The sequence below is a fragment of the Rattus norvegicus genome, chromosome 7 (genome assembly GCF_021556685.1).
Source record: "Rattus norvegicus strain SHRSP/BbbUtx chromosome 7, alternate assembly SHRSP_T2T, whole genome shotgun sequence".
In the NCBI taxonomy this organism is placed as follows: domain Eukaryota; kingdom Metazoa; phylum Chordata; class Mammalia; order Rodentia; family Muridae; genus Rattus; species Rattus norvegicus.
The window spans coordinates 140,378,643-140,406,480 of record NC_141540.1 but is presented as its reverse complement, the minus strand read 5'-3'; the positions used below and the strand labels follow the sequence as shown (position 1 = coordinate 140,406,480).

Below are 27,838 nucleotides of genomic sequence, written 5' to 3'. Positions count from 1 at the left end.
CATATGCCTGGCTCACCCTTTCTAGTAAGCTCTAGCCAGCCAGTATTTTGTCAAATTGCAGGTAGCCACACCTTCCAGTAATTAGTAAATTCAGGAAGGAAGGGACTCCAACACAGAGAAATAACAACAACAACAAAAGAACAGAAACATCGGGAGTACACTAATAGATTAAGATGAATGGTTGTATATTGAGTGCATTTCTGATGTTGGGCCCAGATCTTTAAAAGTTTCAAAGCCTCTGTACCAATACAATGCCAAATTTTAAGTGCCATTTATTAAATGGAATTATAACACTTCATTCTGCACTTCTATTTGTTTTCTTGAGCTGTCTCACCCATTCATAGCTACTGGAAAGCAGAGACCACATGATCTGTATTTTTTTCTGATCTCTAGCAGAGTGCTTGCTATGAAGTTGGCATACTTACTGTGCATCAAATAGAAGTCTGAATGGATGCGTGAGTGAATGGGGGGGATAATTATAGCTCAGTAAATATGGTTAAAATGATTGTTGCTCTGTCTCCTTCTGGAATTCTTCCTATTCTACAGTGAGACCCGAAACTATTCGGTTATTAGTTTCCAAGAGTCCTATTTGTCTGCCTGGGGAAACATGGAGGCAAGAATAATATGCAATTAGTCAACAGGTCATTAGAATAATTGCAAGAAAGGGAGCCGTAGCCGGAGCCTGGAGCGGGAGTCCTACACAGGCCATGAAACACCCACTACTCCCGCAAAAGTGTGCCCACAGTCAAAATGGCCGTCTTTCGGCGTCTCGCTAATGTAATGCGCACGCTCTTCCCGTTTTGCGCCCGCCCCCTGGCCCTAACACGTGCGTCGCCCAGAGCATGATCTCCTCTGTGATTGGCTGCTGCGCGATTTTGAACCGGATCCGGCGGCGCGGTTTTACACTGCCGTTAGTGAGGCGCGCAGCTGGTGGACAGCAGCCCTCCTGGGGCGCGGCGGCCGGAGAGTAAGCGCCGCGGGCCGAACAGGGTTGCGTGTGCGCGGGGCCGGGAGCCTCGGTAAGCGGGTCGAGGCCGCGAGCGGGCGGCGGAGGGAGGAGGGGGGCATCTGGAGGGGTCTGCTCTCGGCGTGGGGCTGCGCGTTAAGTCGGGAGCGTCCTTTTGAGGCGTGGCCCGACGGGTGCGGGTGTGGTTCCCTCAAGGTGGTCTTGGCGAACTCTAGTGCGGGACGTGGGAGTGGCCGGGAGCGAGCCCCTCTCACCCTTTTCCGAGGAGCAGTCTCTTCTGCGGGAGAAGTCAGGTGTTTGAGGAACCTGGCGGCCTACAGTGGAGAGCCTCTACCTTCTTGGCTGTCTCCCACAAGGCTAATTAGAACATCCCTATATGTGGAGAGCTAGAATGCTGCAAATGCGGAGCCTATCTTTTTCAGCCCTCCTTTTAATAATAATTTATCACCTATTTCTGCCACTGACCTAGCTACCGTTCTGCGATTAGCATGGGAAACCCTTTGGGGGTGTATTACTTTATATTAACAGCCTCCACCCACAGAAAAGCTACGACTGTAATCTGGCAAGCCTCGGAAACCTTCTTGAAGCGCCCACCAAAGTTTTTTTAAGCGTTCCTTGATTTATGACTGTTCTTAACTATAAAACTTAATGAGAATGATTATATCAGAACATGGTATTTATTTAGGTAACCTGGATTCATGGTCACGAGCCAGGGTCACTTATATTTGGCTCAGGAAGGAACACTCATTTCTCTTGGGATGAGAACTTTGTTTTTGTGCCTCAGAAAGAGAGGGAGGGAGAGAGAGGGAGAGACGGACTGCAGTACTCCCAATAGTGTATTGGAGGGTTATTGGAGTTACTGTTCTATCACACTCTGTGTGTGTGTGTGTGTGTGTGTGTGTGTGTGTGAGAGAGAGAGAGAGACAGACAGACAGACACACACACACACACACACACACACACACACACACACACACACACGGTGTCTTATGTAGCCCAGGTTGGTCTGAGACACACACACACACACACACACACACACACACACACACACACACGGTGTCTTATGTAGCCCAGGTTGGCCTCTTGTATCCAAGGATAACCCCGAACCTCTGATCCGCCTGTCCCTGGAGTGTTGGGATTACAGGACAATTTGGAGATGACACGTGTGATCCACCATTCTCAGTATTTGCTGTGTTGAGGACAGAAACCAGGGGCTTGTCACTCTAGGCAGGCATGGTGTCAGCTAAGGTATAGGCCAGCACAATGGTACATTTAAGTTCAAGTAAGATTCTTCTACTAACCCTTAAGAAACTGTTGACTGCACATCAGGCTGCTGGGGTGCAGTAAAGATGGGGACTCTTGTGCTGTTAGACCTCAGTGCTGTCTGCTGACCAGCTTAGCTTCTGGGTTGATGAAAGGTAGTTATTTTTTGGTTTGTCTTTTTTTTTTTCCCCCCTGGAACTCAGAGATCTGCCTGTCTCTATGTCTCCCAAGCTTTGGGATTAAAGATGTCTGCCACCATTCCCCTTGGTAAAAGGTAATTAATTCAGGCCAAAATTTCATCTGATAGCAGCAAGGAGGTGGCTGGTGCATTAGTGGGGTAAAGAGATGACTGAGATAGTTTGGCTGCAGATCTAACTCTCCACAAATACACAATAAATCCCTCCCACCCACCCAGCTGAGGACCCAGTGCTAGGCAAGCTCTCTACCACTGAGCTAAATCCCCAACCTGCCTTATAGAATTCTTAACATTGGCTTTTTTCCCCTGGCTTTTTTCAGTTGACAAAAATTTCTACTCAATATAATAGCCTTGCTATATTATTTTGGCTGGCTTCTGTGTGAGGGTGTCAGATCCCCTGGGGATGGAGCTACAGACAGTTGTGAGCTGCCATGCCAGTGCTGGGAATTGAACTCAAGTCCTCTGAAACAGCAGCCAGTGCCCTTAACCACTGAGTCATCTCTTCGGCCCCCCTCCCCGCCAATATAAGGTTTTTATACCGTGCTACATTAATCAAAAACCTGTCGTTGCAAGGACTCACCTTTGAACCTGAGGAAGAAAACTGGCCATGAGGAGGCTCACTCAGTGAGTGTCAGGTCACCTACCAAGCATTGGTAGTGGGCAGTGTTCTAGATACCAGTGGCTCTGCTAAGTCCTTGCTTTCCAGACAGTAAGTAAACATGTTAGGTGGAGACAAGCACTCTGGAGCAGAATAAACCAGGAGTTACAGAAAAGGCTGAATTTAAAAGTGTGGCTGGTGGAGACTTCATTGAGAAGTAAATTCCCAGGGGTCAGGGAGAAGGGGACGGAATGGGATGGGTGACTGCCCATGCTAGAGACTTCTGGCAGAGGGTAACTGAAAAACTGAATCCAAAGAGAACGAGTAGACCAATGGTAGCCCATCGACTCTGTGATGCTTGCTCAGTGCAAACAAGATGCTAACAATCAAAAACTGTGTGCCCCGAGCGAGAGTGTGGTGGGCACAGGGCTGGATGAGGGGGATGAGGTTTGTGTTTTGAGGCAGTGTTTTATGTCTGCCTAAGTTGAAGTCATTAGGAAAAGGCTTCAGTGACTGCTAAGGCAGACTCTGGGTAGGCCTCACAGGAGACAGCAGCAGTGTGCCGAACTTACCTGTCACATCCAGTTCTCCTTCACTCTGGCCTTGACTCTTATTGAGCTGGAACATTCTGTTTACTCTTTCTTGATTGGTTTGCTCATAGGAACTTTTGGTTTCGCGGTGGAATTTCTTCTGTCCGTGGGTGGAGCCTCTGATGCAGAGCTGAGGCCGGACAGTTAGGGACGTGGATTGTTCTCACGTGCTTTGAATGGAAGCACCTTAGTCTGAGCTTGTCTTTGGGAGTATTTGTCTGTGGTAGCAGGAAACCTACACTGTTAATCTCCAGAACAACAATGTGCATAACAATGCTTTTCATTAAAGTACTTTGCTGGAAAAAAGATCCAGCAAGCAATCTGCCATTGCTTTGTCGTATGGAAAGTAAGTCTTCTTTTTTTTTTTTTTTTTTCTTTTTTCTTTTTTTCGGAGCTGGGGACCGAACCCAGGGCCTTGTGCTTGCTAAGCAAGTGCTCTACCACTGAGCCAAATCCCCAACCCCCGGAAAGTAAGTCTTGATGGGGATAAAAACCCCGATGTATAGTTTTCTTAATAATGTTGTGTGGAGGTGAGTATAGACGCCTTTCCCAGGATGCCCTGCAGTAAGAGCTGTGACAGTCTGCTGCTGTTCTGAAGGACCGTCTGTCTCTTTCCCGGGTGATTGAAATTAAATCGGGGGCTCACAGCAATCATAGCAAGCTGGGAACCTTTCTCCTGGTGCTGCCGAATTGCTCCCTTAGGATACTCACAGATTGGGGATATAACACAGTGACTTCTCCACCTCTGGGACTCTCCATCGATAGCAGCTGAGATTCCGGGCACCTTTTGTTTAAAGTGCTTCATAAACAGATCCCTTTGCTCACATGGGCCTTTGCAGTGTTGTCAAACGGCAGCAGCCTCTGCTTGGCGAGTGACAGCTGCTCCACAGCTGAGAGCAGTGCTCTGCAGAGGACTGCCGTTTCCTCTCATGCTACCGCACCTTCTAGCCATCCATGCTGCTAAATAATAAAGGGAGGGGGATGGAAATGTGGCCCAGCAGGAAAATTAAAGCCATTCTCTACTGACACTGGAAAGGCTGAATGAGAGTTGGTGTGAGCAGAGGGGTAGGTTTGTCATCTATAAATAATTCCTGAGAGTCCCTTCTGTAGATGTTAGTGGAGGATTATATTTTACTAAACCAAGTTTTGATTCTCCTAAGCAAACCTATATTAGAGGAGGGAAAATGAGCTTTCTTCAGGAGCAAGAGCTTCACCAAGAACCGCTTGTTTGACAGGTCAGGAGTTTTTGGACCTAGGTGACATCTGTGTTTACACCCATGGCTGTGCTTGTGTGACTGTTAGGATTTGCAAGTGTCTGAGAAAATCTGCAACATATACTACGGTCGATGCTTGATAACATTTTAGTGTGTTAGGGCGGAAAGAAAACAGACACCTGGGTGTCCCTGGTCGCTCAGCGTTTAGTCATTTCAGGTTTCTGAGCCTTTAAGTTGTCTGTAAAATGGCAGCTTAGTTAATTAGATTCACATGAAGAAAAAATGTGAAATGTCAAGTTTAGTACTCAATTCACAGCAAAGGCATATATTAAATATTATGTAGTACTATTTTAAAAAATAGTCTATGCTTCTGAGTTTAGTGGAGCCTCATGTGGAGACAGTCTAGACAACTTAGGGGAAATTACTAGAGTTGTGAATCATTCTTCCAGAATCTAATTAACAGCTATCAGACCCGGAACAACAAAGACCCACTCCTGTTTTCATTAGCTGTACTTTTGATAGGGTTCAGTTTATACATTATAACATTTTCACCTACATTTGCATTCTCTTGTGAGGCAGTCTACTCTATAGATTGTCTCAGAATCAATCCATCTGCAGGGATAGGGTCCTAGCCTTCATGGGCCAGCCTCTATTTAATGATGCTAAGCTGACGTGACAGAAGTATTGTGTATGTCTAGTTCACGTCTAGGCACCATGTTAAATACCGCGTGCTTGTGTATTTTAGTGCTGTAGTAGCAAATGCAAGATTTCTGTCCTCAAATTTAGTAAAGTTAAACTAGTGTGTCTGAGTAGCAACTGGTAAAGAGTAGTGGGGGATGGACCGGGGGATGTTGGAGGCAGGAAAGAGTTCAGGCAGGAAGTCAATCTGAGTGGTGACAATTGCGTGGGATGAGGAGACTCTGACCCATATATGAGAAAAGTCCACAGACGAGGAAGAAACCAAAGATATTTCTGAAATTTGGAACTGAAGGATTAGAAGGATAATGAAAATAGGGAGATAAAAATTGGGAGTCAGAGCCAGACCTGCTGGTAGTGAACACCTTTAATCCTTAACTCAGGAGGCAGAGGCAGTTGTACTTTTAGTTCAAGGCCAGCCTGGTCTATAGAGGGAGTTCCAGGCTCGCATAGGCTACGTAATGAGACCCCGTTCTCAAGAACCAACAGTGCCACCTGGGAGTCAGTAGGACAGTTGATGTATATGAAGGAGAAGGGAGAATGGTGTTTCAGAAGTTCAACACGAAGTGTAGCCACGCCTTGAGAACTACTTTAGACAGACGAACTGTAGAGAGAAATTGGTGTGGTGAACTACCAGAGCTTGGGACATGGCTGGAGTAGAGCAGTGGCATGAATTCAGAGAATTTGAGGGATTAATTTAGGTAATATTTGGCACTAGGAAGGATACCTAGACTTCTGGTAAACCACGAGGAACTGAGAATTGCCTCTCTGCTTACAGTAGAGCATTAGGATTTTAAATATCTATCTCCTAGGTACATAGATGTCAAGGAGACCAGTGTGAGACTCTGTGACAGCTACTGTGGTGCACTGTATCGTGTAAATCTGTGTTGTTGGAATCAGGTTTGTTTTCAATAGACCGCTCTTTCTTTAGCTGAGCAGAGTGACTCATGCCTTATATCAGCAGTTGGGAGGCTGATTTAGGAGTGCTATGGGTTCAAAGCCAGCTTGGGCTCTCTCACAATGGTCCTTTCCTCAAAACCAATCCAAACCAAACCACAGTAAACCAACCTCTAACCCTTACTCCTGGGAGTAAACACAGAGAGCAGAGTAATAACGAGGAAATGTGAAGATTCTGTTTTTATTTCTGCTGCTGTAACAAAATACCTTAAATTGGGTAATTTATGAAGATAGACATTTATTTTGTGTGTGTGTGTGTACACAGGGGCCAGGTCAGCCTCCAGTGGCGTTCCTCGGGAGGCTGTCCACTGTGGGCTTTTTGCTTTGTTTGTTTGAGATAGGGTCTTACTATGTGCACCCAGGCTGGCCTTCATTCACAGAGACCTGACTGCTGCTGCTTTCCTAGTGCTGGGATTAAATGATGGGGGAAAGTCGTGCATCACCACACCTGCCCCGTGTCTCATTTTTTGAGATGGAGTCTCACTGAGAGTGGGGTGCGCTCTAAGGATCTTTCTATTGCTTCCCCAGTGCTAAGGTTATAACTACATTACCTGTTCCGCTTAGAGTTTCTCTTTTCCATTCTGTTTGTGTGGGGTGTGCTGTATATGTGCCATAGCATGCAGGTGTTGGCCAGAGGGTAACTTGGGGAGGTAGTCGTGTGGGGTGGTGGGATTGAACTGGGGTTGTTAAGTTTTGCAGGAGGGTCCTTATCCTCTGAGCCAGAGTCTGAGGGTCAGACTTGGGTCCTCATGCTTGGGCAGCAAGCATCATGGGTGGAGCTCTCTCTTTACCTCTCCCACCCCCAAACAGGCATTTACTTCTTAAAATTTAGAAAGTCCAAGACGAAAGTGCCATGAGATGGCTTGAGAAAGTCCAGGTGAAAGTGCCGCGAGACAGCTTGGTCAGGACTTCCTTTGCTTTTACAGTGATGCCTTTTTGTGATCTCCTGTGGCAGAACAGTCGGGCTACCTAGTCCTTCAGGCCTTTCCCAAGGGCACCCAGTCCCTTGACATCCTAGTTCTGCTGCAGGGGGAGTTCAGTTTCAGCTTGCGTTGTGGAGGGGCACAAGCAGAGAGGGTCAGGACAGGTCTTACTGTCGTTTAAGATGGATTTTTGGTGGTGGTTTTAGGATGAGATCTTGTCATGTATCCCCCTGACCTGGAGCTTGTGACCATCCTGCCTTTGCCTCTAGTGCTGAGCTTTTAGTGCACAGCACCACGCCTGCCAGGAGATACAGGCCCCCCCCCCCCCCCCCCCCCCCCCCCGGAGCTGGGGACCAAACCCAGGGCCTTGCGCTTCCTAGGCAAGCGCTCTACCACTGAGCTAAATCCCCAACCCCGGAGATACAGTTTTTGCCTGCTCTGGTGGTGCACATCTTTAATTCCAAAGACAGGTAGATCTCTGGGTCTCAGCCCAGGTCTCAAAAACAAGAAAAGCCACTCCTCTGTTTTCAGCATCATGGTTGCCACAGAAACTGCTGTCTGAGTCCCTTAGCAGGAGCTCTCTTGTTCTGATGGCAGGACACACTCACGAGGTTGAGGCTGAGGCACGGTTCACTCAGGATTTTGAGGTAGAAGAGATCAATATCCCGTGTAGAGCGCGGGCTAGTAGCCTCCGTGCTTACTGGAGCCAGAGGAGATGATGTGAATTGATGCTGTGCGGCGCGTGCTTGTGCGTTTGTTAGGTCTGTCCTCCTGCTGGTCTCCACAGCACTGTCTGGGAAGCTCGGTTAGTTTGGTTGCCTAGCAGCTTGCCATAGTTGCCTGGAACCAGATATGTTGCCATTTGGAGAACAGGGTTTCAGCCCTGTTCAGGTTACTCTGCAGACAAGCTTGGGACTGGTAGAATTTATTTCATTTTATTTGCTATTAAAGCAGTTGTTTCATAACTACAAATGAATATTTCTGTAGTGTTTAATACCAACTATTTTTATGCTCACACATTTCTTTGTTCTTTGTGGAGTTTGATTTCCTTTTTTCATTTCTTAGTGTCATAGCTTGTGGTACAGTTTTACAAACATTTACAAAATCACCAAAAATTCAAAATAGAGCTCTGAAACTTTTTTAGATGAAGTGGTGACCTAGACACAGCATCAGGTGAGGAAAGCATGAGAATTCCCTAATGTATTTCTAAGAATATTTTATTTTGGAGTGAAATTTGACTATTTTCTTTTCTTGATAATTTTTTGTCACATTTAGTAAATGTCTTTCTTGACTACTAAATGAGCTTATTTTCCTAATCCCTTCCTGGTTGAAGTCTATTTGGAATGGAATTGTGTGGAAGGCCTGAGACACAAAGCCTGAAACTCCCTGTACAGAGCACACTGCAAATGGCTTGCCTTTGTCCTTGTCCCAGTGAAGGTGGTGTATTGTCTCTCTGATGCCAGAGTGGTATAACATAATCCCTTGCCTTACTTAGTATAAATTTATTAGACACAGTCCTGCATACAGTCCAACAGAGCCCCGCACCGCAGAAGTAATTCCTGTGCTGCTGAGCTAGCAGTTTCCCTACTTAATCACTGTGTGATGTCACCTGTGCCGTTGGTGAGAAATGTGCTGACCAGGTCCTGCCTTTTAAGAGACAGTTGTGACAGGATATTAGCCAACAGTGAAATTAAAAATAAACATTTTAAGTTACATTATAGGTTTTCAAAGTCTGAAAGATTAAAGTAACAAAAAAATATTGAATGAGACTTGAAGAACCACATTTTGTGGAGTTATTTATAACACATTGACTTGCTCATTCCTACTGAAGGCAGTTAGCACAGCATCCGTGAGGAGCAAGGGGCTTCACACAAGTAGACAGGGAAGGCAGATGTTTCTAGTTTATATGAATCTTTGTTTTTGTTTTTTTGTTTTTTTTTTTGTTTTTTTTTTTTTTTTGTTTTTTTTTTTTTTGGTTCTTTTTTTCGGACCTGGGGACCGAACCCAGGGCCTTGCGCTTCCTAGGTAAGCGCTCTACCACTGAGCTAAATCCCCAGCCCCTTGTTTTTGTTTTTTAAGACAGGGCTTCTCTTCTCCGTAGTCCAGGCTGGCGCCAAACTCAGAGATCTGCCTGCCTTTGCATCTCAAGATTAAATCTAAAGGCGTGTGCCGCCACAGCATGGATCCATAAGTGAGTCTTTTATTGCAACTTGGATCTGGCATGTTTGTAATCAACATTTGGAAGGCTGAGGCAGGAAGGTTATGAGTTCAAGGCCAGCCCAAACAATCCAGTAAGACATTGTCTTAAAAAATAAACAAGCAACCTGGTGTGATGACACATTTCTTTAATCCTAGCACAGCCAGATCTCCTAAATGAGAGAGAGAGAGAGAGAGAGAGAGAGAGAGAGAGAGAGAGAGAGAGAGAATAAAGAAACAACTTTTTAGTATAAATTAGGATCACACAAAATTGTTGGCTTGAGACCCTTCTAATGGTGGTTGTGGGTAGAAGAGTCCATCCAGTGTTGGTCACTGACAGATTTACTGGATTGATGTTGACACTTCTGTAAGGGGCAGAAGGCAGCTTCCCTGATGTATATTTGATTTCTTGGCAGAAAGATGGATACTACAATGGTGAATCTGTGGACTCTGTTTGAGCAGCTTGTGCGCCGGCTGGAGATTATCAATGAAGGAAATGAAAGCAGTAAGTCACTCTGAGCTGGGCTGTGGAGGGTGGGAGGGAGCGTGGGGGAGACCAAATAAAAGGGAAGCGCAGCAGATTGGGGTTTTTAATACTGCTGAAGTGTGTTGAAGTCTGAAAGTTGGTGTACTGTCAGGTTCCCTAAAAATGATGGCTACTTCAGTGGTAGAGCGCTTACCTAGGAAGCGCAAGGCCCTGGGTTCGGTCCCCAGCTCCAAAAAAAAAAAAATGATGGCTACTTAATGGCCAAAGCCATAGGCTGTTGCACTGTGTCTGTGTTCTGTGCCCATGGAAGCCAGAAGAGGGCAGGAGAGCCTCTGGAGCTGCAGTTACTGGATGTGTGAGCTACCCAGTATGGGTGCTATGAAGCTAACTCCGGCTCTCTGTACCCCTGGGCCTTTGTTCTTGCTCCCCCACACCCTTTCTTTTTTCTTGGGTGCCTTTTCATAGCATAGTGGGTATTAATTGCCAATTTCTTACTCCATGAAGTGGGGATCTGGATTTCTAAGCATGTTGCTTTTTTCTTTTTCTTTGTTAAGAGGGTTGGCCTCATACTGTAGCCAAGACAATTTAAGTCATGGCAGTCCTCTTGCCTCAGCCTCCTGACTGCAAGCACAGAGCCACCTCATGCAGCTCTGTTCTTCATGTTCTCACACAGGCAGGCCTCCAGTTCACTAAGTAGCCCAGGCTGGCCTAAAAGCTCTGTTCTTCCTGCCTTAGTCTCCCAAGTCCTGGCTGGCCTGGAACTCACCATGTAGACCAAGCTGGCTTTGAACTTACAGAGATCCACCTGCCTCTCTCTACCTTTAGTCCCCAAGTCCTGGGACTAAAGGTGTGCACCACCACACCTGGCTGTAATTCTTTTATCCTTTTTTTTTTTTTTTTTAATTTTTTTTCTTTTCTTTTTTTTCGGAGCCGGGGACCGAACACAGGGCCTTGTGCTTGCTAGGCAAGCACTCTACCACTGAGCTAAATCCCCAACCCCTTTTTAAAAATTTTTAAAGCTTTTATGTGTATCGGTGTTTTGACTGCATGCATGTCTGTGTGAAGTTGTTGGATCCCCTGCAACTGGAGTTACAGAAAGTTGTGAGCTGCCATATGGGTGCTGGGAATTGAACTCAGGACCTCTGGAAGAGCAGTCAGTGCTCTTAACCATTGAGCCATCTCCCAAGCCCTAATTTTTGATGCTTGATATTTACTTTGCCTAAGATGACTTTCATACTATCCTAGTTTGCTAAAATTAGTCTGCTGCTAACGTAAGTTCCTTATGACCCGCTTAATTCTTCCCTCCTTTCCCTCCCTCCCTTCCTTCCTGTGTTTTGGAGACAGAGTTTCTCCATGTAGCTCTGGCTGTCCTGGAACTCACTCTGTAGACCAGGCTGCCATCAAGCTCAGAGATTTGCCTGCCTCTTGCCTCCTGAGTGCTGGGACTGAAGAACCACCACAGGCCTGGCTCGATTTCTTTTGAATGAGTTTGTATACAAAGTTGAAAGTTTAGTCACATTAAAATTGCTTGTACGATGTATATTTCTGCATATGAAGAAGTTCTCTCACTACCTCATAAATCTGGTGGCTCATGTGAGTTGCTCACCTCATCGCGTGTGAGATGGTGGAGGCTGAGGCTGAGGTAGGTCGAGGTTAGCTTGGGAGCGTGAGGCAGGCGTACAGACACTAGAGGAGCAGTTTTTGCCAACATCAGGAGACAGAACGAATGCTGCCGGGCGGGCGGCTCTCTTTGAGGTGCTTCCTGCTGCCTAGGAGTGCTGTCTTTGCAGACATTTGAACAGGATTCCCATTCGCTACCAGTGACTTCCTAAGAGCCAGTGCCATCATTTCTTCTCTCACCTGGAGGTGTTTACTTACCCTTCAGGGAACTGTTAAATGGCAAAGCACTGGCTCTTTACTTTCTAATCAATATTTGTATAATTATGAGCAAATGGAATTTCAGGCCTTAGATATCTGTAATATTAATCCTCATCTACTGGAGTATATTGTAGCAGTTATAGCTCAATTTGCTGTTTAACTCTGGCTCAGCATGTGTGCCTGGGAAGGAGGTTGTTTTGTGTGGCTGTCCTGGTGTATGTGTGTGACAGCTACTCTAGAGGAATCCCTCGTTGATTGTCTTCTGTTGAGAGCGTTCAGCGTTGGTGACCTGGGGAGCCAGGTGACTAACTTACATACTCCATAGCAGATGCCCTGCTTAGGCCAGAGTGCATGGTAACCTATTGAATGAGGGATTGCTTTCCACTCAGCTATTGTCCAAAGTGAAACACAGGGTTTGTTCCTGGTCATTTTCAGCTGTTTGACCATAGTCCAGCAACACTCATATTTGGGGTGAAGCTAGCTGTGGGACCTATTTATTTGAGTAGCTATGTCTTTGCTACTTGGATTATTGAAGTTTTTGCCTGTCCTCAGTTGAATTCATCCAGGTTGTAAAGGACTTCGAGGACTTCCGAAAGAAATGTCAAAGAACCAACCAGGAGCTGGAGAAATTCAAAGATCTGTTGTTGAAGGCAGAGACTGGGCGGAGTGCCCTGGACGTCAAGCTGAAGCACGCCCGTAACCAAGTGGATGTGGAGATCAAACGGAGGCAACGAGCTGAGGCCGAGTGTGCGAAGCTGGTGTGCATTGCTTTGCGTATTAGACTGGTGGGCGGGGCATTGTCTGATGATGTCTCTACTTAACATAAATACCCAGTTTCTGCTTCTACATGAAGAACTCATTTGACATCTTGCCTGTGATTAGGGATGAAACGGAAGCCTGTGATTTCTGCTTTTCAGTTTGAGATTAAAATGTATGTTCTCCTTTAGGCTTGAAACTGTTTTTCACTCGACAGGCTTCAAGTGAGAGTTTAAAGAGTTAAAGCAAAGCAGCTAAAAGTGCTTGCCTGGCGTGCACAGCCCTGGACTAAGGAGTTAAAGTGGGGATCAGAAGGAAATTCTGGATACTTAGCTAATACAATTATTTGCTGTTCGGTGGGGTGTGTGTGCCTTTTGAGACAGGGTCCACTATTTAATCCCTGACAGCCTTTCACTCAGGTGATTCTCCTGCCTCTGCATCCTGAGCAGTAGGTTTAGTGGTGCATGCCAGTGTACCCAGCCTGTGTTGTTACTATAAATTGGAAGAGCATTGTCCTCTTTATGAATTAGTGGCTCTGGGCCTTTGTCATCACAGCTCTCTAGCACAGGGTGCAGGGCTGGATGCAGTCATATCGAGCAGTGTCAGGTGGGTCATGGTGCCGCTGTGGAGAGCTTTACTCGGGAACTAATCCATCTTAGCTCAGTGCAGATGCCCCAGGAAGCCCAAACTGTCTGCATTACAGCTTTGTGTCTATTTTAATGCATTTTGTTCCGTCATGTAGAGAAACATGCGACTGCCTTCTTTGATCCATAAAAGAAGCTAATAATTGTTCTGATAAAGACAACACTAAGTATGTTTGCTCTGTGAAATCTATTCTGGAGCTCTCGTTCTATATCATTCTCCCTGGTTTAGCAGTTTAAGGTCTTCTAGCGGAGATCTTGCTGTTCTATATGGGGTTGCTTTCACTCATCAGAAACCAGCCACAGTCAGGGCTTGGTGTGAATTAATATTCTATTGTTGTAAGGTCTTCCTGAAGGCCATTTGCATAATGTATTTTAATGTCTTCTGCCTATCCCATAAATTTGAGGTGAAGCTTTCTTCTCTGGCTGGTCATGATGTTTTACTCTGCTTTGGTCTGTAGGAACAACAGATTCAGCTGATTCGAGATATACTCATGTGTGACACAACTGGCAGCATCCAGCTAAGCGAGGAACAAAAATCAGCTCTGGCTTTTCTCAACCGAGGCCAAGCATCCAGTGGCAACGCTGGGAACAATAGGTGGGGACTGCATCTGTTGTTATCTGACCTCTGAAACACGCTGCTTCCGGGACGTGTGCTGAACAAAGCAGAAAGAGCCTTAGAGGAGGGCAGAGGGAGATAGAGGGGGAGGTGGGGGAACGAAGCCAAAAAGCCCATCCCCATCTGCTTTCATTGTTTTTTAAGCTTTCGTTAGGATGCTGTTTCACTGTGGGCACGATTTTGATGTTGGTGTTAAATTGCACATCAATAATGACTCCTGTCCAGTAACTAAGGTCTGGAAGGTTCAGCAACCCTCGCTTGTTCTCTGGAGAGCTCTTGTGGCTGCTGGGAGCTAAGAGTAGACAGTCCTTTTGGTTCCACGGTGTCACTGAGACAGGCTGTTGGGCTTTGGGTGTAATGCTTCCAGCACAGTGAGGAGGAGAGGTTCCACATGTGCAGGGGGAAGAGGTTCCACACGTGCAGGGTGCCCATGAAAAGCAGAAGGAGGTCCTGCGTCCCTGGAATGAGAGAGAGAAAGATTAAAGCTGCCAGGAACTGAGCTCCATCCAGTCCTGGAAGGATAGCGTGTGCTTTTAGTCACTGACCATCTCTCAGACCCCACCCCCAACCCAGCCTGTATTTTAAAGCGTGGCCTTTCATATCCCAGTCTGGTCTTGAACTTCTGATCCTCTGCCTGTACATCAAAAATGTTACAATTACCTGTATGGACCCCTATTTCCAGCTTGGGCTTAATGTCTTCAAAAGTCAGAGCTGGGGCTGGGGGTAGGCCCAGATAACAGAGCCGAGTATATAGCTCAGCACCTTGCAAACTGGGCCTGGAGTTACACATTTGTGCTCCCAGCATTTTAGGGAAGTTAAAAATCATCTCCTGTGACAAAGGAAGTTCATGGACAGCCTGGGCTAGAGGCCTTGTCTCAGACAAAACAAAAACAACAGCAAAAAACCTCAAAAGCCCAGTGCTGGGCAGCAGCAGGCATGATTAGATTCAAATTAAGCCTCAGCCTGCGCCCTGTAGTCCACACTCAGCCAGAAGAGCCCCGTGGGCCTGGCTGCAGTGCTCTGAGCCACTCTTCACGGACCCAGCCCAGGGAGACCTTGGAGCACAGCGCGCTGCAGCGTGCAGGCTTCGGCTTGGCGTGTCTGAGCTCGCTCACTCCATTACCCGACCAGTGGGACTTTCAGGTGCCGGTGGCTTTTATGTTTTATGGTGTTCTGTGTCTAACGCTGTTACTGTTTTTAATCCAGACTGTCAACGATTGATGAATCTGGCTCCATTTTATCAGATATCAGCTTTGACAAGACTGATGAATCACTGGTAATAAACATTTGCTTTCTAGAGTTCTCTCCTTCTGTTAACCTGCCCCCGCAGGAGCATGTCTGCCCGTCCTTGGCCATCCTTTATGACTGTTTATTAGTTGATTTGTTACAGGTTCTGAGCTAGTAATTTAAATATAAATCCACACAAGCTCTAAGATACGGACTTAAATATTCAGTTTCTGGAGAAGAAATGTGAAGTTTAGGATTCCCTGTGAGGTTGAAGGTCTCTGAAAGGTTTCTGGGAGGAGCCTGGAGTAACTGCTTATGACTTGTTAAAGCCCAAGAAGTGAGCAAGCTTGACCAGGCCAGCTGGTTTTGTTTGTTTGTTTGTTTGTTTGTTTTTTGGTTTTTTTTTTTTTAAATCTATTTTTTTTCCCCAGAGCTGAGGACGGAACCCAGGGCCTTGCGCTTGCTAGGCAAATGCTCTACCACTGAGCTAAATCCCCAACCCCCAGGCCAGGTGTTTACCTTTAGTTTTTGGAAAAGGGTCTCATGGAGTAGGCGGCCTGGACCTTACTGTGTGCAGACCCAGGGAAGGCTTTGCTGCTGCTGCTGCTGCTGCTGCTGCTGCTGCTGCTGCTGCTGCTGCTGCTGCTGCTGCTGCTGCTGCTGAGGTGAACAGATCTGTATCTTACTTCCAAATTAGTCTGGTTCTCCAGGAAGCCTTAGCCATCCTTCACGTCCATTAGAAGGGAACTGAAGCCCATCTAGAAGGGTGCTTTAGATTTCTCAGCAGCGTGTTGTTCCTCGGTTAAGCAGTGGTTTGCTGTGTCTAACTTGTTACCTTTTCTGGGCAGCAGACCTGGTAGAATTTCTGTATAAAACATAATATTTCATATACCTACATATATTTTAGTGTTTAATGTTGAGGAGACTGGTAGTCCACCAGTAATTTATCATTTCTGTGGAAAGCTGAAACCCTGCAAACAAAACAGCACGGGAAATCGTTATTATTTGGTTTTGATGCAGCAGCAGATAGCAAGCACTTACTACATGCCTAGGAGTGTTTTTGCTCATTCAACCAGAGAAGCAGATGTCCATTTTAAGGTTATGAATATTGGGCAATCACTTTCTGAAATAAAGAATGATACGGGACAGGTCTGGGCTATATAATGAAACATCAGCTGAGTTCTGAGGAAAACCTCTACTGTGTTAGCTGTTAAAAGTTGGAGCCGATGAACCCATAGAGAGATGACGTAACTGTGGATTGGGGAAGTGCAGTCCTGCGGACCCACTTTGTTCTCACTGTTTGTAGGAATTGTGTGTTTAGGGGTAACCAGTAGGATACTAAAATGTATGCCAGTGATTACAATAACGGAAGTGAAACTGACCGTGGTAAAAAAAAAAAGCACTCAAGGGTAAACTTGCTTTTAGGGCCACGGAAGAGGGCACCGAGGGTTATATGAGTTAAGCTAACTTTCTAAGTGATATATTTCCCAGCAGCAATCACTTGAGGAAAGAGTCACATCTAACATGGTCAGAACAATGTCTTCTATTCTCTAACTTCTAAAACTAATTAGAGAAATAATGAGCGATAAAGACTCAGGCTCCTGAAATGATCACGGCAGGAGCCGATTCTCTGACCTTCTCTGTCTCTGTGGCATTGCTTCCTGATTCTGTTACTGTTGCTTCAGTATTTGAAGGAAGCCTGTTAACTGCAGCTTTGGAACAAATGCCAGAGGCCTTTATTTCCCTCTTCCGGGGCTCTAAGTTAGGCAGTCTGACTCGTTTGCTGCACATTTATTTGCATAGGATTTATGAGCGACCTAACCAAAGATATTAACATGATCTAATTGCCAATAGGACTGGGATTCTTCTTTGAAGAATTTCAAAATGAAGAAACGAGAAAAGAGGGTATGTATTTTCTTGTTGTCCCTCCCCCAGTGGGGCTTGAATGCACAGCCCCATGCACAATCGGCAAGTACACCCATTGTCTCCTCACCAAGCGCCAGGATGTCCTTAACTCCTGTGTAAGCAAGCTTTGATTGTGACCTCCTGCCCCAGCCTTCCAGGTGACTGCCATCGTGCTCAGATGTTTAATGTTTTTGCCTGACATCATGCCCCACACTGTGATCCTAACACAAAGAAGGCTGAGTCAGCAAGATCAGAATGTGAGGCCAGCGTGCGTTACTTATCAATGTGAGACCATACATAACCATCAGGAGAACCAACCAGCAAAGAGTCCCATTGGTTACCGTTTTCCTTTTTGGGAAATTCAGATACAAAACTGACACATCTCTGGGCATTGTTAAACAGAAACACAAAATGTAGGTCAGCTGTGGTGCTGCCTGCTTTTTTTTTTTTTTTTTTTTTTTTTTTTTTTTTTTGGTTCTTTTTTTCGGAGCTGGGGACCGAACCCAGGGCCTTGCGCTTCCTAGGCAAGCGCTCTACCACTGAGCTAAATCCCCAACCCCTCTGCCTGCTTTTTAATCCAGGCAGAGGCAGGTGGATTTCTGTGAATTGGAGCTCAGCCTAGTCTTCAGAGCAAGTTCCAGGACAACCAGGGCTATATCAAGAGACCCCGTTTCAAAACAAGCACAAAACGCAAATGAATTGATGCTATTTTGGGCAATACTTTCTGACTTTAAAATTTTATTTATTACAGTTTTGTGTGTAATGTGGCCATGTGAGTGCAGGCATAGGCACACATACCTCAGTGCATGTGGGTTGCTCCTCTTCAAGCCTCTGGGAATTGAACTCAGGTCCTCAGGCTTGCACAGTAAGCACCTTTGCCCACTGAGCCATCTCACTGGTGCTCTAGGGGTCACATGATGGTACTGCTTGAAGCGGTGACTCGGGCAAGAGTCTACTTTATCTTACGGGTCTGGGCTACGTCCTCATGTAGTAAGGAAGAGAATATCTGAGTTTGTTTTGAGTTGTCCGTGAATTTTTATGCAAGAATTTTTTGCTCTAATATATGCTTCAGAAGCAGTGTGTGTATAATGGGATATGGAGATCTCTGTGCTGACGTGCTCAGCGTATTTGATGTGTTTCCAAAGACTTCATGTCCTTAGATAGGATTATAGTTCTACTTTTCCTGATTCTGTCTCAGAAGCTTGTCTCTTTTTTCTATAGCTGAAAGCATTTTTGTGTTTGTTTAACAAATGGGCCGTGAGAAAGAGCGCATTGTTATTTATTGTAGTCCTGGTTCTTAGAACTTGCATGCATTTGTCTGATAGGATTACTGTGTTTTCTGGGTTTCAGTTCTACTTGACACTGAAGTTTTGCTTTTATCCCTTCTCCAGCGCTCCAGCAGTAGACAGTTCATCGATGGCCCTCCTGGGCCTGTGAAGAAAACGTGTTCCATTGGCTCTACAATAGACCAGGTAAGAGAAGTCAGGGCCAGAGACCTGGGGGCCTAAACACACCAGCGATTAGTGGCTCTGCAGAGTGATAGTACTCAGTACTGCTGCAGTGTTACTTGAGGAAGTTAGAGTCTTCTATGGAGTGAGGTCCTTTATTATCCATTCGAGTGGGCTCTGAGTAAGAGCTGTCAGCTAGGCAGGGTGTGATGGCTCATGCCTTTAACCCCAGCACTCTGGAGACAGATGCAGGTAGATCTCTGCATGTCTGAGGCTAGTTTGGTCTAGCATAGTTCCAGGACAACCAGCATTACAAAGCAAGAACCTGTCTCAAACAAGGAAAAAAACTTAGTCCGGTCAGCTGTCGGTCTGTTGTTCTTTGCTCTCTCTATACTCCTGCAGTGTGTGAGATTTCAGCTTAAGGGCTTAGGACTGGAATATAGGTCTTATTCAGAATTTGGTGATTTTTATCCACTGGAAAATACCTGTATGGAAACAGTCAGCGCGTCCCTCTTTCATATGGCAAACGTTTCATTTTGTTTCAGGCAAATGAATCAATAGTTGCTAAAACAACGGTGACTGTCCCCAGTGACGGTGGGCCCATTGAAGCCGTGTCCACTATCGAGACATTGCCGTGTTGGACCAGGAGTCGAGGGAAATCAGGTCTGGCAGATATGTAGCTACATTTCCTCCTTATAGCCACAGGGCTGGCTCTGGTGACAGCTACAGTCTGCTCACCTAGAAGCCGAGACGGGAAGTGAGAGTTGCTGGGTAGCCTAGACTTCATACTGACTCAAGACCAGTCCTTGGCATACATGGTGAGACCAAAAAAGAGGGGCTGGAGAGACGGCTCCGCCCAGCTGCTCTCATAGAAGACATAGGTTTAATTCCTAGCACCTATAGGGTGGCTACAACCATCTGTAACTCCAGGCCTAAGGAATCTGACGCACGCTTCTGGTCTCCTTGGCACTACACTGCACCTATGGTGCAGATTCATTCAGACAAACGCCCATACACATAAATAAAGTCTCAAAAAAATTTTTAAAAAAGGAAAAAAGCACTGGTTCCAATTGAGAGTTAGTTGGTTTCTGCGAATCCTCTTGAGACATGGACATGCTGGGTAGGGAAGTTCTTATGAGCGCCTGCCCGATGCTACCCCGAGTAGTGTCTGCTGTCCTTTACTCTGTGGGGCTGGTCAGTCTGAGTGCACCACTCGTGGAGAATTTTAGCTTTTCTTGGAAACTGTGTGTGTGTGTGTGTGTGTGTGTGTGTGTGTGTGTGTGTGTGTGTGTGTTTACTACTATTAAAAGTGAAGTTAAAAAGAGAAAATTAAAATAGGATTAAAATTTATAAGGACGAACACTTTTATGACAAAAGTTTAAATTTGATTGTTTTTCTAGGACCTTTACAACCTGTGAACAGCGACTCTGCTCTCAATAGCAGGCCACTGGAGCCAAGAACTGAGACAGACGCTGTGGGCACACCCCAGAATAATGGCATGCGCTTACACGACTTTGTCTCAAAGACGGTAAGTCTGGGGTGCCTTCGTTTCCTCTGAGGCGTCATTGCGGTTGTGGAGACGGGCTGGCTCCTTCTCTGTGGCCCGGTTGGCCTCTCCCTCTGTTGTACTTTTGCTTTGTCCTCCCAGTGTGAGGGGCTACACTATAGTACTTCCACCTTTCCTATTTGTCTCTCTTTAGGGGGACTAGGGCCGTTGTCGCTTTGTTCAGCTTGTTTTGTTTTAGTTTTTTCAAGACAGGGTTTCCCTGTGTAGCCCTGACTATTGGAATTTGATCTGTACCAGGCTAGCCTTGAACTTGAGATTTACCTGCCTCTGCGTCCCCAGTGCTGGGATTAAATGGGTGCAAAGCTACACCTGACTTTATTGAGCTGATTTTACATACAATCACATATACTAATTTTATTAAAAGAAATTACTATTTTCTGTGTCCCTTGCTGAGTGGGGGGTGTGCATATGCTATGGCTGGTTCTCTGTCCATCACATGCATCCGGGGATTGAACTCAGGCCATTAGGCTTGGTGGCAGGTACCTTTACCCCAGGACTTTGGTAGGGCAGTTGATGCTCTTAACTGCTGAGCTGTCTCTCCAGCCTCTCTTTTTTCAATTTCTTTAAAATTACCTTGCATGATGTTGCCGATCTTAATGTAGGGTGTCAGTTCATTTGGAGTGGGAACTATAGGCAATTGTGAGCTGCCCAATGTGGGTGCTGAGAATTGAACTTGTGTCCTTTCTAAGAACAACTTAGTCTCTGAGTTGTCTTTCTTGCTCCATTGGTCTCCCATGCTGGGATCATAGATGTGAGCTACCATTGCCTGGCTTCGCTCATCCGCTTCAATGTTCAATTCCTTGACATTCAGTGTAGTCCTATAATTGGGTATCTGCCGACAGTAGCAGTTTTAGACCATTTTACCATCCAGAAGGGAAATCCCAACCAAACCTAACAGGATTTCCTCCATCACCCTGTGCCACACCAGCATCCAGTTGCCATAGGCTTCCACCATAGACTCTGCTGCGTCTCTCTGGGCGGGCTGTCTGTCTGTCTGTCTGTCTGTCTGTCTGTCTATCTATCTTAAAACATTTCCCATACACGAGGCACATGGCATGTGTGCCTTTGTGTCTGGCCTCAGTCAGTCGGTTACAGTCCCTCTGTAGCCTGGTTTATGTCTCTTTATCTGATGAACGATGTTCCCTTGTGAGGAGAGCCCTTGACTCATCCTCATCAGTGGAGAGAGCTCTTCTGCATCTGCTGGGAAGACATTTCCACTTCTGCTGGGTATGCATATCTGCGAGTGCTGTTGCTGTCGTACTGTAACGGTGCTTGAGTTTCAGCTTTTCTAGATCTTGTCAACACTTATGACATTGTCTATCTTTGAGAACTTCAGACATGCATGTAGTGTATGGAGAGCATATTCACCCCATTCACCAGCTCCCCAAAACTCCTCAACATGCCCCACTCTCAACATCATGTCCTCTTTCTATTTTTTAATAATTAATTGAGTCTAATATGCATGAGTGTGAGGATTCATGCACTGGAGCATGAAAAACTTCCCAGCAGCCTTCAGAGAACTGACTCCCACCTCCCACAGCATGGGTGAGGGAGGGGCTGGCTCATGAGCACCCACTCTCCACTCCTGACTGAGAGGTGTTGGTAGTCAGCCTTTTTCCTTTTTCTCTTCTCCTCCTCCTCTTCTTCCTCCTCTCTTTCTCCTCCTCTCCTTTTTTTTTTTTTTTTTTCCCCAAACAGGGCTTCATTTTGTAGCCCTGGTTGGTTTTTGAGCTCACAGAAATCCACTTGCGCTGTCTCCTAGGTACTTGAATTAAGGCATGTGCCACCATGCTCACCAGACCACTGCTATTATTATTATTTTTTTTTTCCTTTTTTTCGGAGCTGGGGACTGAACCCAGGGCCTTGCGCTTGCTAGGCAAGCGCTCTACCACTGAGCTAAATCCCCAACCCCAACTACTGCTATTATTAAAATGAAGAAAACAAGACTTATTTCACAATTTTTTTTGTGGGAATTACATTAAAATGTGTAATGGGCCTAAAATGTTATTTCATACATACAGTGCGCTTAATGCATGTAGTTGACATTAACTCTAATTCATATTGTCCCATGCCTCTGCCCTGTTTTATCTCCAGGTTATTAAGCCTGAATCTTGTGTCCCGTGTGGGAAGCGGATCAAGTTTGGCAAGCTGTCTCTGAAGTGTCGGGACTGTCGTTTGGTCTCTCATCCAGAATGCCGGGACCGATGTCCCCTTCCCTGCATTCCTCCCCTGGTGGGAACCCCCGTGAAGATTGGAGAGGTGAGACTCATGGCAACCAACCATCATTTGTTACTTTAGTCTTTAAAAGGCATAGTATCAGTTTTTCATTTAAAAATTATTGATCTCAAATAAAATTCCCTCCAAGAAAAATGAATAGAAATAGTAAAATGTCAACTTGTAGTGGAATCTTGTTTGGGATTTTCTATTTAATAATCTTTCTATGGCGGGTCCCTCTTCACTCTCCTCTCCTAGGGAGATCACACACACACACACACGCACACGCACGCGCACAGTAGCCATTCTTCTAGCCTACCCCTGGTTCCTACCATTTAACTCCACAGTGGTGAGCTCAAGGCCATTCCTGTTTACTGGCTCTCCAATCTCACCCTCAGTCCCACCCCGTGAGCTCGCGTTCGTTCTCTTCCCTATTGTTGTTACTGATGTTTTGGTTTCTCAAAACAGGGTTTCTCTGTGTAGCCCTGGATGTCCCGGAACTTGCTCAGTAGATCGGGCTGGCCTTAAATGCAGAGATCCTCCTGCCTCTGTCTCAGGAGTGCTGGGATCATAGGCCTCTGCCATTCATTATGCTTGCTTTATTTGATAGAAATTGTCAGTTTATTTAGGTCTAGACCACACACTGGAAGATGGATTTAACTATTACTCTGTATATGTGTGTCTGTGCATGTGAGTACAGGTGCCTCTCTAGCTGTAGTTACAGGTAGGTGTGAGGCACGTGGCATGGGTGCTGGAATTGAACTCAGGCCCCCTGCAAGAGGACTCTCACCTTCAGCAGTTTCTATCCCTGTCTGAATGCCTAACTAGAAAGAAGACGTGAGACCTGGGCACGCAAAGCTGTTCTGTGCTAAGACACAGCGTGTGTGCTGTCTGTATTGAGTGCAGAAGTCTCAACTGCACTCTTGTTCCAGTCCATCGTCTTCTCATCTGTGCAACTTCCCCAAGCCTCTTTTCCCTGCACTGAGTTCTACACGAGTCAGACCACATCACAGAGCAGCCCTGACGCTCCTGTACCTGGCTTTAGATGCCAACATGTAACTGAGTAATGGTTGCACCTTGTTGAGTGCAGGGCTAACATAGGGCTAGCCAAGACAGGAGTGGGGAAAGATTTGGTAACCTTCAGAAGGGTATACTGGGATCAGTTCTCAAGGATCCAAGCTCAAAGATGGCCTTACCTCTGCAGGGTGAAAGCTGTGGTGTGCCACCACACCCAGCTCACAGCAGGGACCTCTCCACTGCTTGCTTTCTCGGTCTCCAGTAGAAGAAAAGGAAGTAGGCGGTGTTGGTGGCATTGTTACCTGCTCATGACAAAGCACGGTTTTATTTATATACATACATACATACATACGTACATACGTATGTATGTATGTATGTATGTATGTATGTATGTATGTATGTATGTATATATTCTCACAGCAGGAAGACAGGAAAGTGACCAAGGAAGGCTCTGTGTGTTTGTTTTGAGGCAGGAGCTCATGTAGCCTTGGGTGGCCTCAAACTTACTATGTAGATGACTTCAAACTGCTCTTCCTGCTTCTATCTCCAGTGTGCTGGGATAACACGCATCGGTCACCACAGGGTCAAGACCAGGCCTCATACATGTCAGACTTATACTCTATCTCCTCCTCTTTTTAAAGATGTATTCATTCTTATATATTTGAATACATTGTGGCTATCTTCTGACAAATCAGAAGAGGGCATCAGAATTTAGTACACATGATTATGAACCACCATGTGGTTGCTGGGAATTGAACTCAGGACCTCTGGAAGAGTTGCCAGTACTCTTTAACCGCTGAGCCATCCCTCCAGCCCCCAGACTTATACTCTAATAAAGCCGCACCTCCCTCTCCCAAGATCCTTCAAAAATTTTATTCTTATTTAAACTATGTATGGGGTGGGGTATGTGGACATGAGCTGAGGTACCCCTGGAGGCCAGAGAGGTCACATTCCCCCGGAGTGGGGGGTAGGTGATTATGAGTCACCCAAGACTGTTTTAACATGAATTGTAGAACAGAAATTTAGAAGCTGATGTAATTTCCTAGTGTTTAGTGACAACTCTTTGCATGAGGTCTTCCTCTCTTAGTCTCAGGGGTTAAATCATAAAGCTTCTTCTTCCAGGGAATGCTGGCAGATTTTGTGTCGCAGACTTCCCCAATGATTCCTGCTATTGTTGTCAGCTGTGTGAATGAGATTGAGCAGCGAGGCCTGACTGAGGTGAGAGGAAACCATGCACAGGGAGAGTTTGTTATCTGTAATAGTAATTTGGAAGTCCCTGAATAAGTGTCATCTTTTAATAGGCAGGCTTATACAGGATCTCAGGCTGTGACCGGACAGTAAAGGAGCTGAAAGAGAAATTCCTTAAAGTGAAAACCGTGCCCCTCCTCAGCAAAGTGGACGACATCCATGCCATCTGCAGCCTCCTGAAAGACTTCCTTCGAAACCTCAAGGAACCCCTTCTGACCTTTTGGCTAAGCAAAGCGTTCATGGAGGCAGCAGGTAAGGGCAGAACTTGATTGTGCCACCAGCTGATTCCAGAACTGAGCTGTGTTCACACAGTGTACTAATGTTTCCCTACCTTATACAGTGTCTGAAGTGTAGTAGGCACTCAAACTGTTGAGTGGGTGAGTAACTGTCCATGCCTCCCATCATGCCGTTCTTCCCTTACTTAATTAGAGAGGCTGAGAGATGCTCTGTGGTTGAGCACGGGCTTCTCTTCCAGAGGATCTGGTTTTGATTCGAAGCTTCTGCATGGGTGGGTCACACTGTCTGTGACCCCAGACCTGAAGGATCTGTTGCCCTCTTCTGCCTCCTTCAGGCACCACATAACTGTCGGCAAAGTGCAGCAAAGTGCCTGTACACATCAAATAAAAGGGAAGAATTAAACTAAATTAAACTAAGCCTGTTTGTTGGTCTTGGTTCTTGGTTGGGTTTTCGGTTGTCCTTTCGGAAACAGAACCAGCTTTTTTTTTTTTTTTTTTTTTTTTAAGATTTTATTTATTGTATATGAGTACACTGTAGCTGTCTTCAGACACACCAGAAGAGGCATCAGATCTCATTACAGATGGTTGTGAGCCACCATGTGGTTGCTGGGATTTGAACTCAGGACCTTTGGAAGAGCAGCCGGTGCTCTTAACCACTGAGCCATCTCTCCAGCCCCAGAACCAGCTTTGATTCCTTTCTTTTCCACCACAGACCGTGTTAGCAGCTTGTAAATACACCTTAAATCTGGTATTTGTCATGAGTCCTGGTACTCAGCTGCCCTCGGAACATGCTAAGAACCTGCTGACAGATTGTGGTGTCTCTGCTTGCCCCTACATGATAGTGTCTGTGCGGGTGCTGTGTGGTCCTTTCACATTCCTAAGTTACTTGGTGGCCCTTTTGTCTCTGTCCACCATTTTTATTTTATTTTATAATTTTTGTTTTGATTTTTGAGATGAGGTTTCACTGTGTAGTCCTGGTTGTTCTGGAACCAGGCTGGCCTCAAACACAAACATCCACCTGCCTCTGCCTCCTGAGTGCTGGGATTAGAATCATGTGACACCTGCTAGGCTTGTCCATCGATTTTAGACTAACTTCATCTTTATCGTGGTTAAAAAGACCTGTGTGACTTGGCTCCTGGTTATTGTCTCCAATACCATTTTCTTTATACCCTTCCTTCCTCTTTTCTAATCGTGGAGTTTTGGATTTTACTTTTTATTTTATGTATATAGGTGTTTTACATGTCTGTGTACCACATCACACAGTGCCTACAGAGGCCTGAAGAGGGTGTTGGGTCCCCCACAGCTGGAGTTACAAGCAGTTGTGAGCTGCTGTGTGGGTGCTAAGAACTGAACCCAGGTCCTCTGTAAGAGCAGCCAGTGAGTGTCCTTATCTCTCCGCCCAGTCTTGGAATCCATAGCGTCCACCCACCACAAGTCCTTAGCCCCAGCAGCTTCCCCCTGGATGTCTCTGCAGTTTGTTTCCCAAGCCAGGTGTATGACATGGTAGTCCCAGCACTTGGGAAGTAGAGGCAGGATGACCAGGTATTTGAGACAGCGTTGGCTACACCATGAGTTTAAGATTGGAGTAGGCTACGGGACCCAGTTTTAAAAACTAACCTTAAACCCACCTTCTGCCCAGAGTGTGAGAAGTAGCTGACCCCATTACTTCAGCGTCCCATGGCTCCTTTTTTCTACCTGGCATGTGCTTTGTTTTCCCTGACCAGCTCTTTCAGTATTTATTCCAGGAAGCAAGGCCTCTGTCTGCTTTTTCCTCACACTTAAAGCAGCACCTGGTACAGGGTTGGCCCTTAAAGGTGGGATGACTGTCGATGGCTGACCCCGCAGTTGTCTGTCTTCCTAGCAAGTGGGTTGCAGCGGTGAGCTTAGGCTGTTTGAACTGTTGGCCAGTGTCCTGCCTGTTCATGAAACCAGAGTCTGGTGCTGTCATGAGCCTCATCAGAAGTTCCAGAGCCCCGTGTGTAGGCGGCCTTTGAGGTCGGTAACTTTGAAGCTGCTGTCCAGGGCAAGAGTCTGGACCTTAGAGCTTTCTTGTCATCACAGAGATAACGGATGAAGACAACAGCACAGCCGCCATGTACCAGGCTGTCAGTGAGCTGCCCCAGGCCAACAGGGACACGCTAGCCTTCCTCATGATCCACCTCCAGAGGTTAGTGTGGTAGATTAGTCTGTGAACCAGGGAATCTTCCAAGGAGAAGACTGTGGACTGGGTGTCGGAAGTGTGGACACTGGGTTGTTGTCTTACAGAATGTGTATTTTGGTGTGTAGTGAGGAGGAATAGTATGTCTTTAATATAATCTTTTGTTTAGAGTGGCTCAGAGTCCGAGCACTAAGATGGACGTTGTCAATCTGGCTAAAATCTTCGGCCCTACGATAGTTGCCCACACTGTGCCCAATCCAGATCCAGTGACGATGTTCCAGGACATCAAACGCCAGCTCAAGGTAGGGGCTCATGTGTGCACACAGATGCAGAAGGTCTGAGCTTTGCACTAACATGGCATAGTGACACAGTAAGCCGTGTATGGCGAGCACATGCAATGGCCGCTGTCCCAGGAGGGTCACCCCAGCCTGGTCTACATTTCAAGTTCTAGGCAAGCCTGGGCTGCAGAGTGAGACTGAGAAACAACGAGGATTACACGCAGTAAGCTTGACTCTGCCCTTTAGGTGGTGGAGCGCCTGCTCTCTCTGCCCCTGGAGTACTGGAATCAGTTCATGATGGTGGAACAAGAGAACATGGACTGCCACCGCGGCAATGGGAGCTCAACACCACGGACACCAGACATTAAAGGTCAGTCCTGCCTGCGTTTGCTGCTGCTTCTGCAGGCGCTCGGCGGCAGGCCCATTTCTCTGAGCTTCCAGCTGTTTGGATATCTGGGCTGGGCGTGGGAACGAACACCTGTAACCCTAATGCGTAGGAAGTGAAGGCCGAGGCAGAGAGCTGAAGGCCATCCTCGGCGAGAGTTCAGCGCCATTCCGG

At 46.2% G+C, this 27,838-nt stretch overlaps 1 protein-coding gene across 2 annotated transcripts in view; it reads left to right on the top strand.

Annotated features, from left to right (window-relative positions):
* The first annotated feature begins 842 nt into the window (after nt 1-842).
* Racgap1 (Rac GTPase-activating protein 1) overlaps nt 843-27,838 on the top strand; it is a 29,949-nt gene continuing 2,953 nt past the window's right edge. Inside the window, exons 1-15 of one of the 2 annotated variants that reach the window (NM_001108112.1) lie at nt 843-1,019; nt 10,017-10,105; nt 12,518-12,723; nt 13,824-13,960; nt 15,188-15,257; nt 17,063-17,113; nt 18,505-18,585; nt 19,107-19,224; nt 19,962-20,089; nt 22,223-22,387; nt 24,482-24,577; nt 24,661-24,859; nt 26,905-27,010; nt 27,171-27,303; nt 27,526-27,649. In NM_001108112.1, coding sequence (NP_001101582.1) covers nt 10,021-10,105; nt 12,518-12,723; nt 13,824-13,960; nt 15,188-15,257; nt 17,063-17,113; nt 18,505-18,585; nt 19,107-19,224; nt 19,962-20,089; nt 22,223-22,387; nt 24,482-24,577; nt 24,661-24,859; nt 26,905-27,010; nt 27,171-27,303; nt 27,526-27,649 — 1,699 coding nt within the window. In that variant the 5' untranslated portion in view covers nt 843-1,019; nt 10,017-10,020. The remainder of the gene's footprint in view (nt 1,020-10,016; nt 10,106-12,517; nt 12,724-13,823; nt 13,961-15,187; nt 15,258-17,062; nt 17,114-18,504; nt 18,586-19,106; nt 19,225-19,961; nt 20,090-22,222; nt 22,388-24,481; nt 24,578-24,660; nt 24,860-26,904; nt 27,011-27,170; nt 27,304-27,525; nt 27,650-27,838) is intronic. The other variant, XM_087557586.1, reaches the window with a different exon arrangement.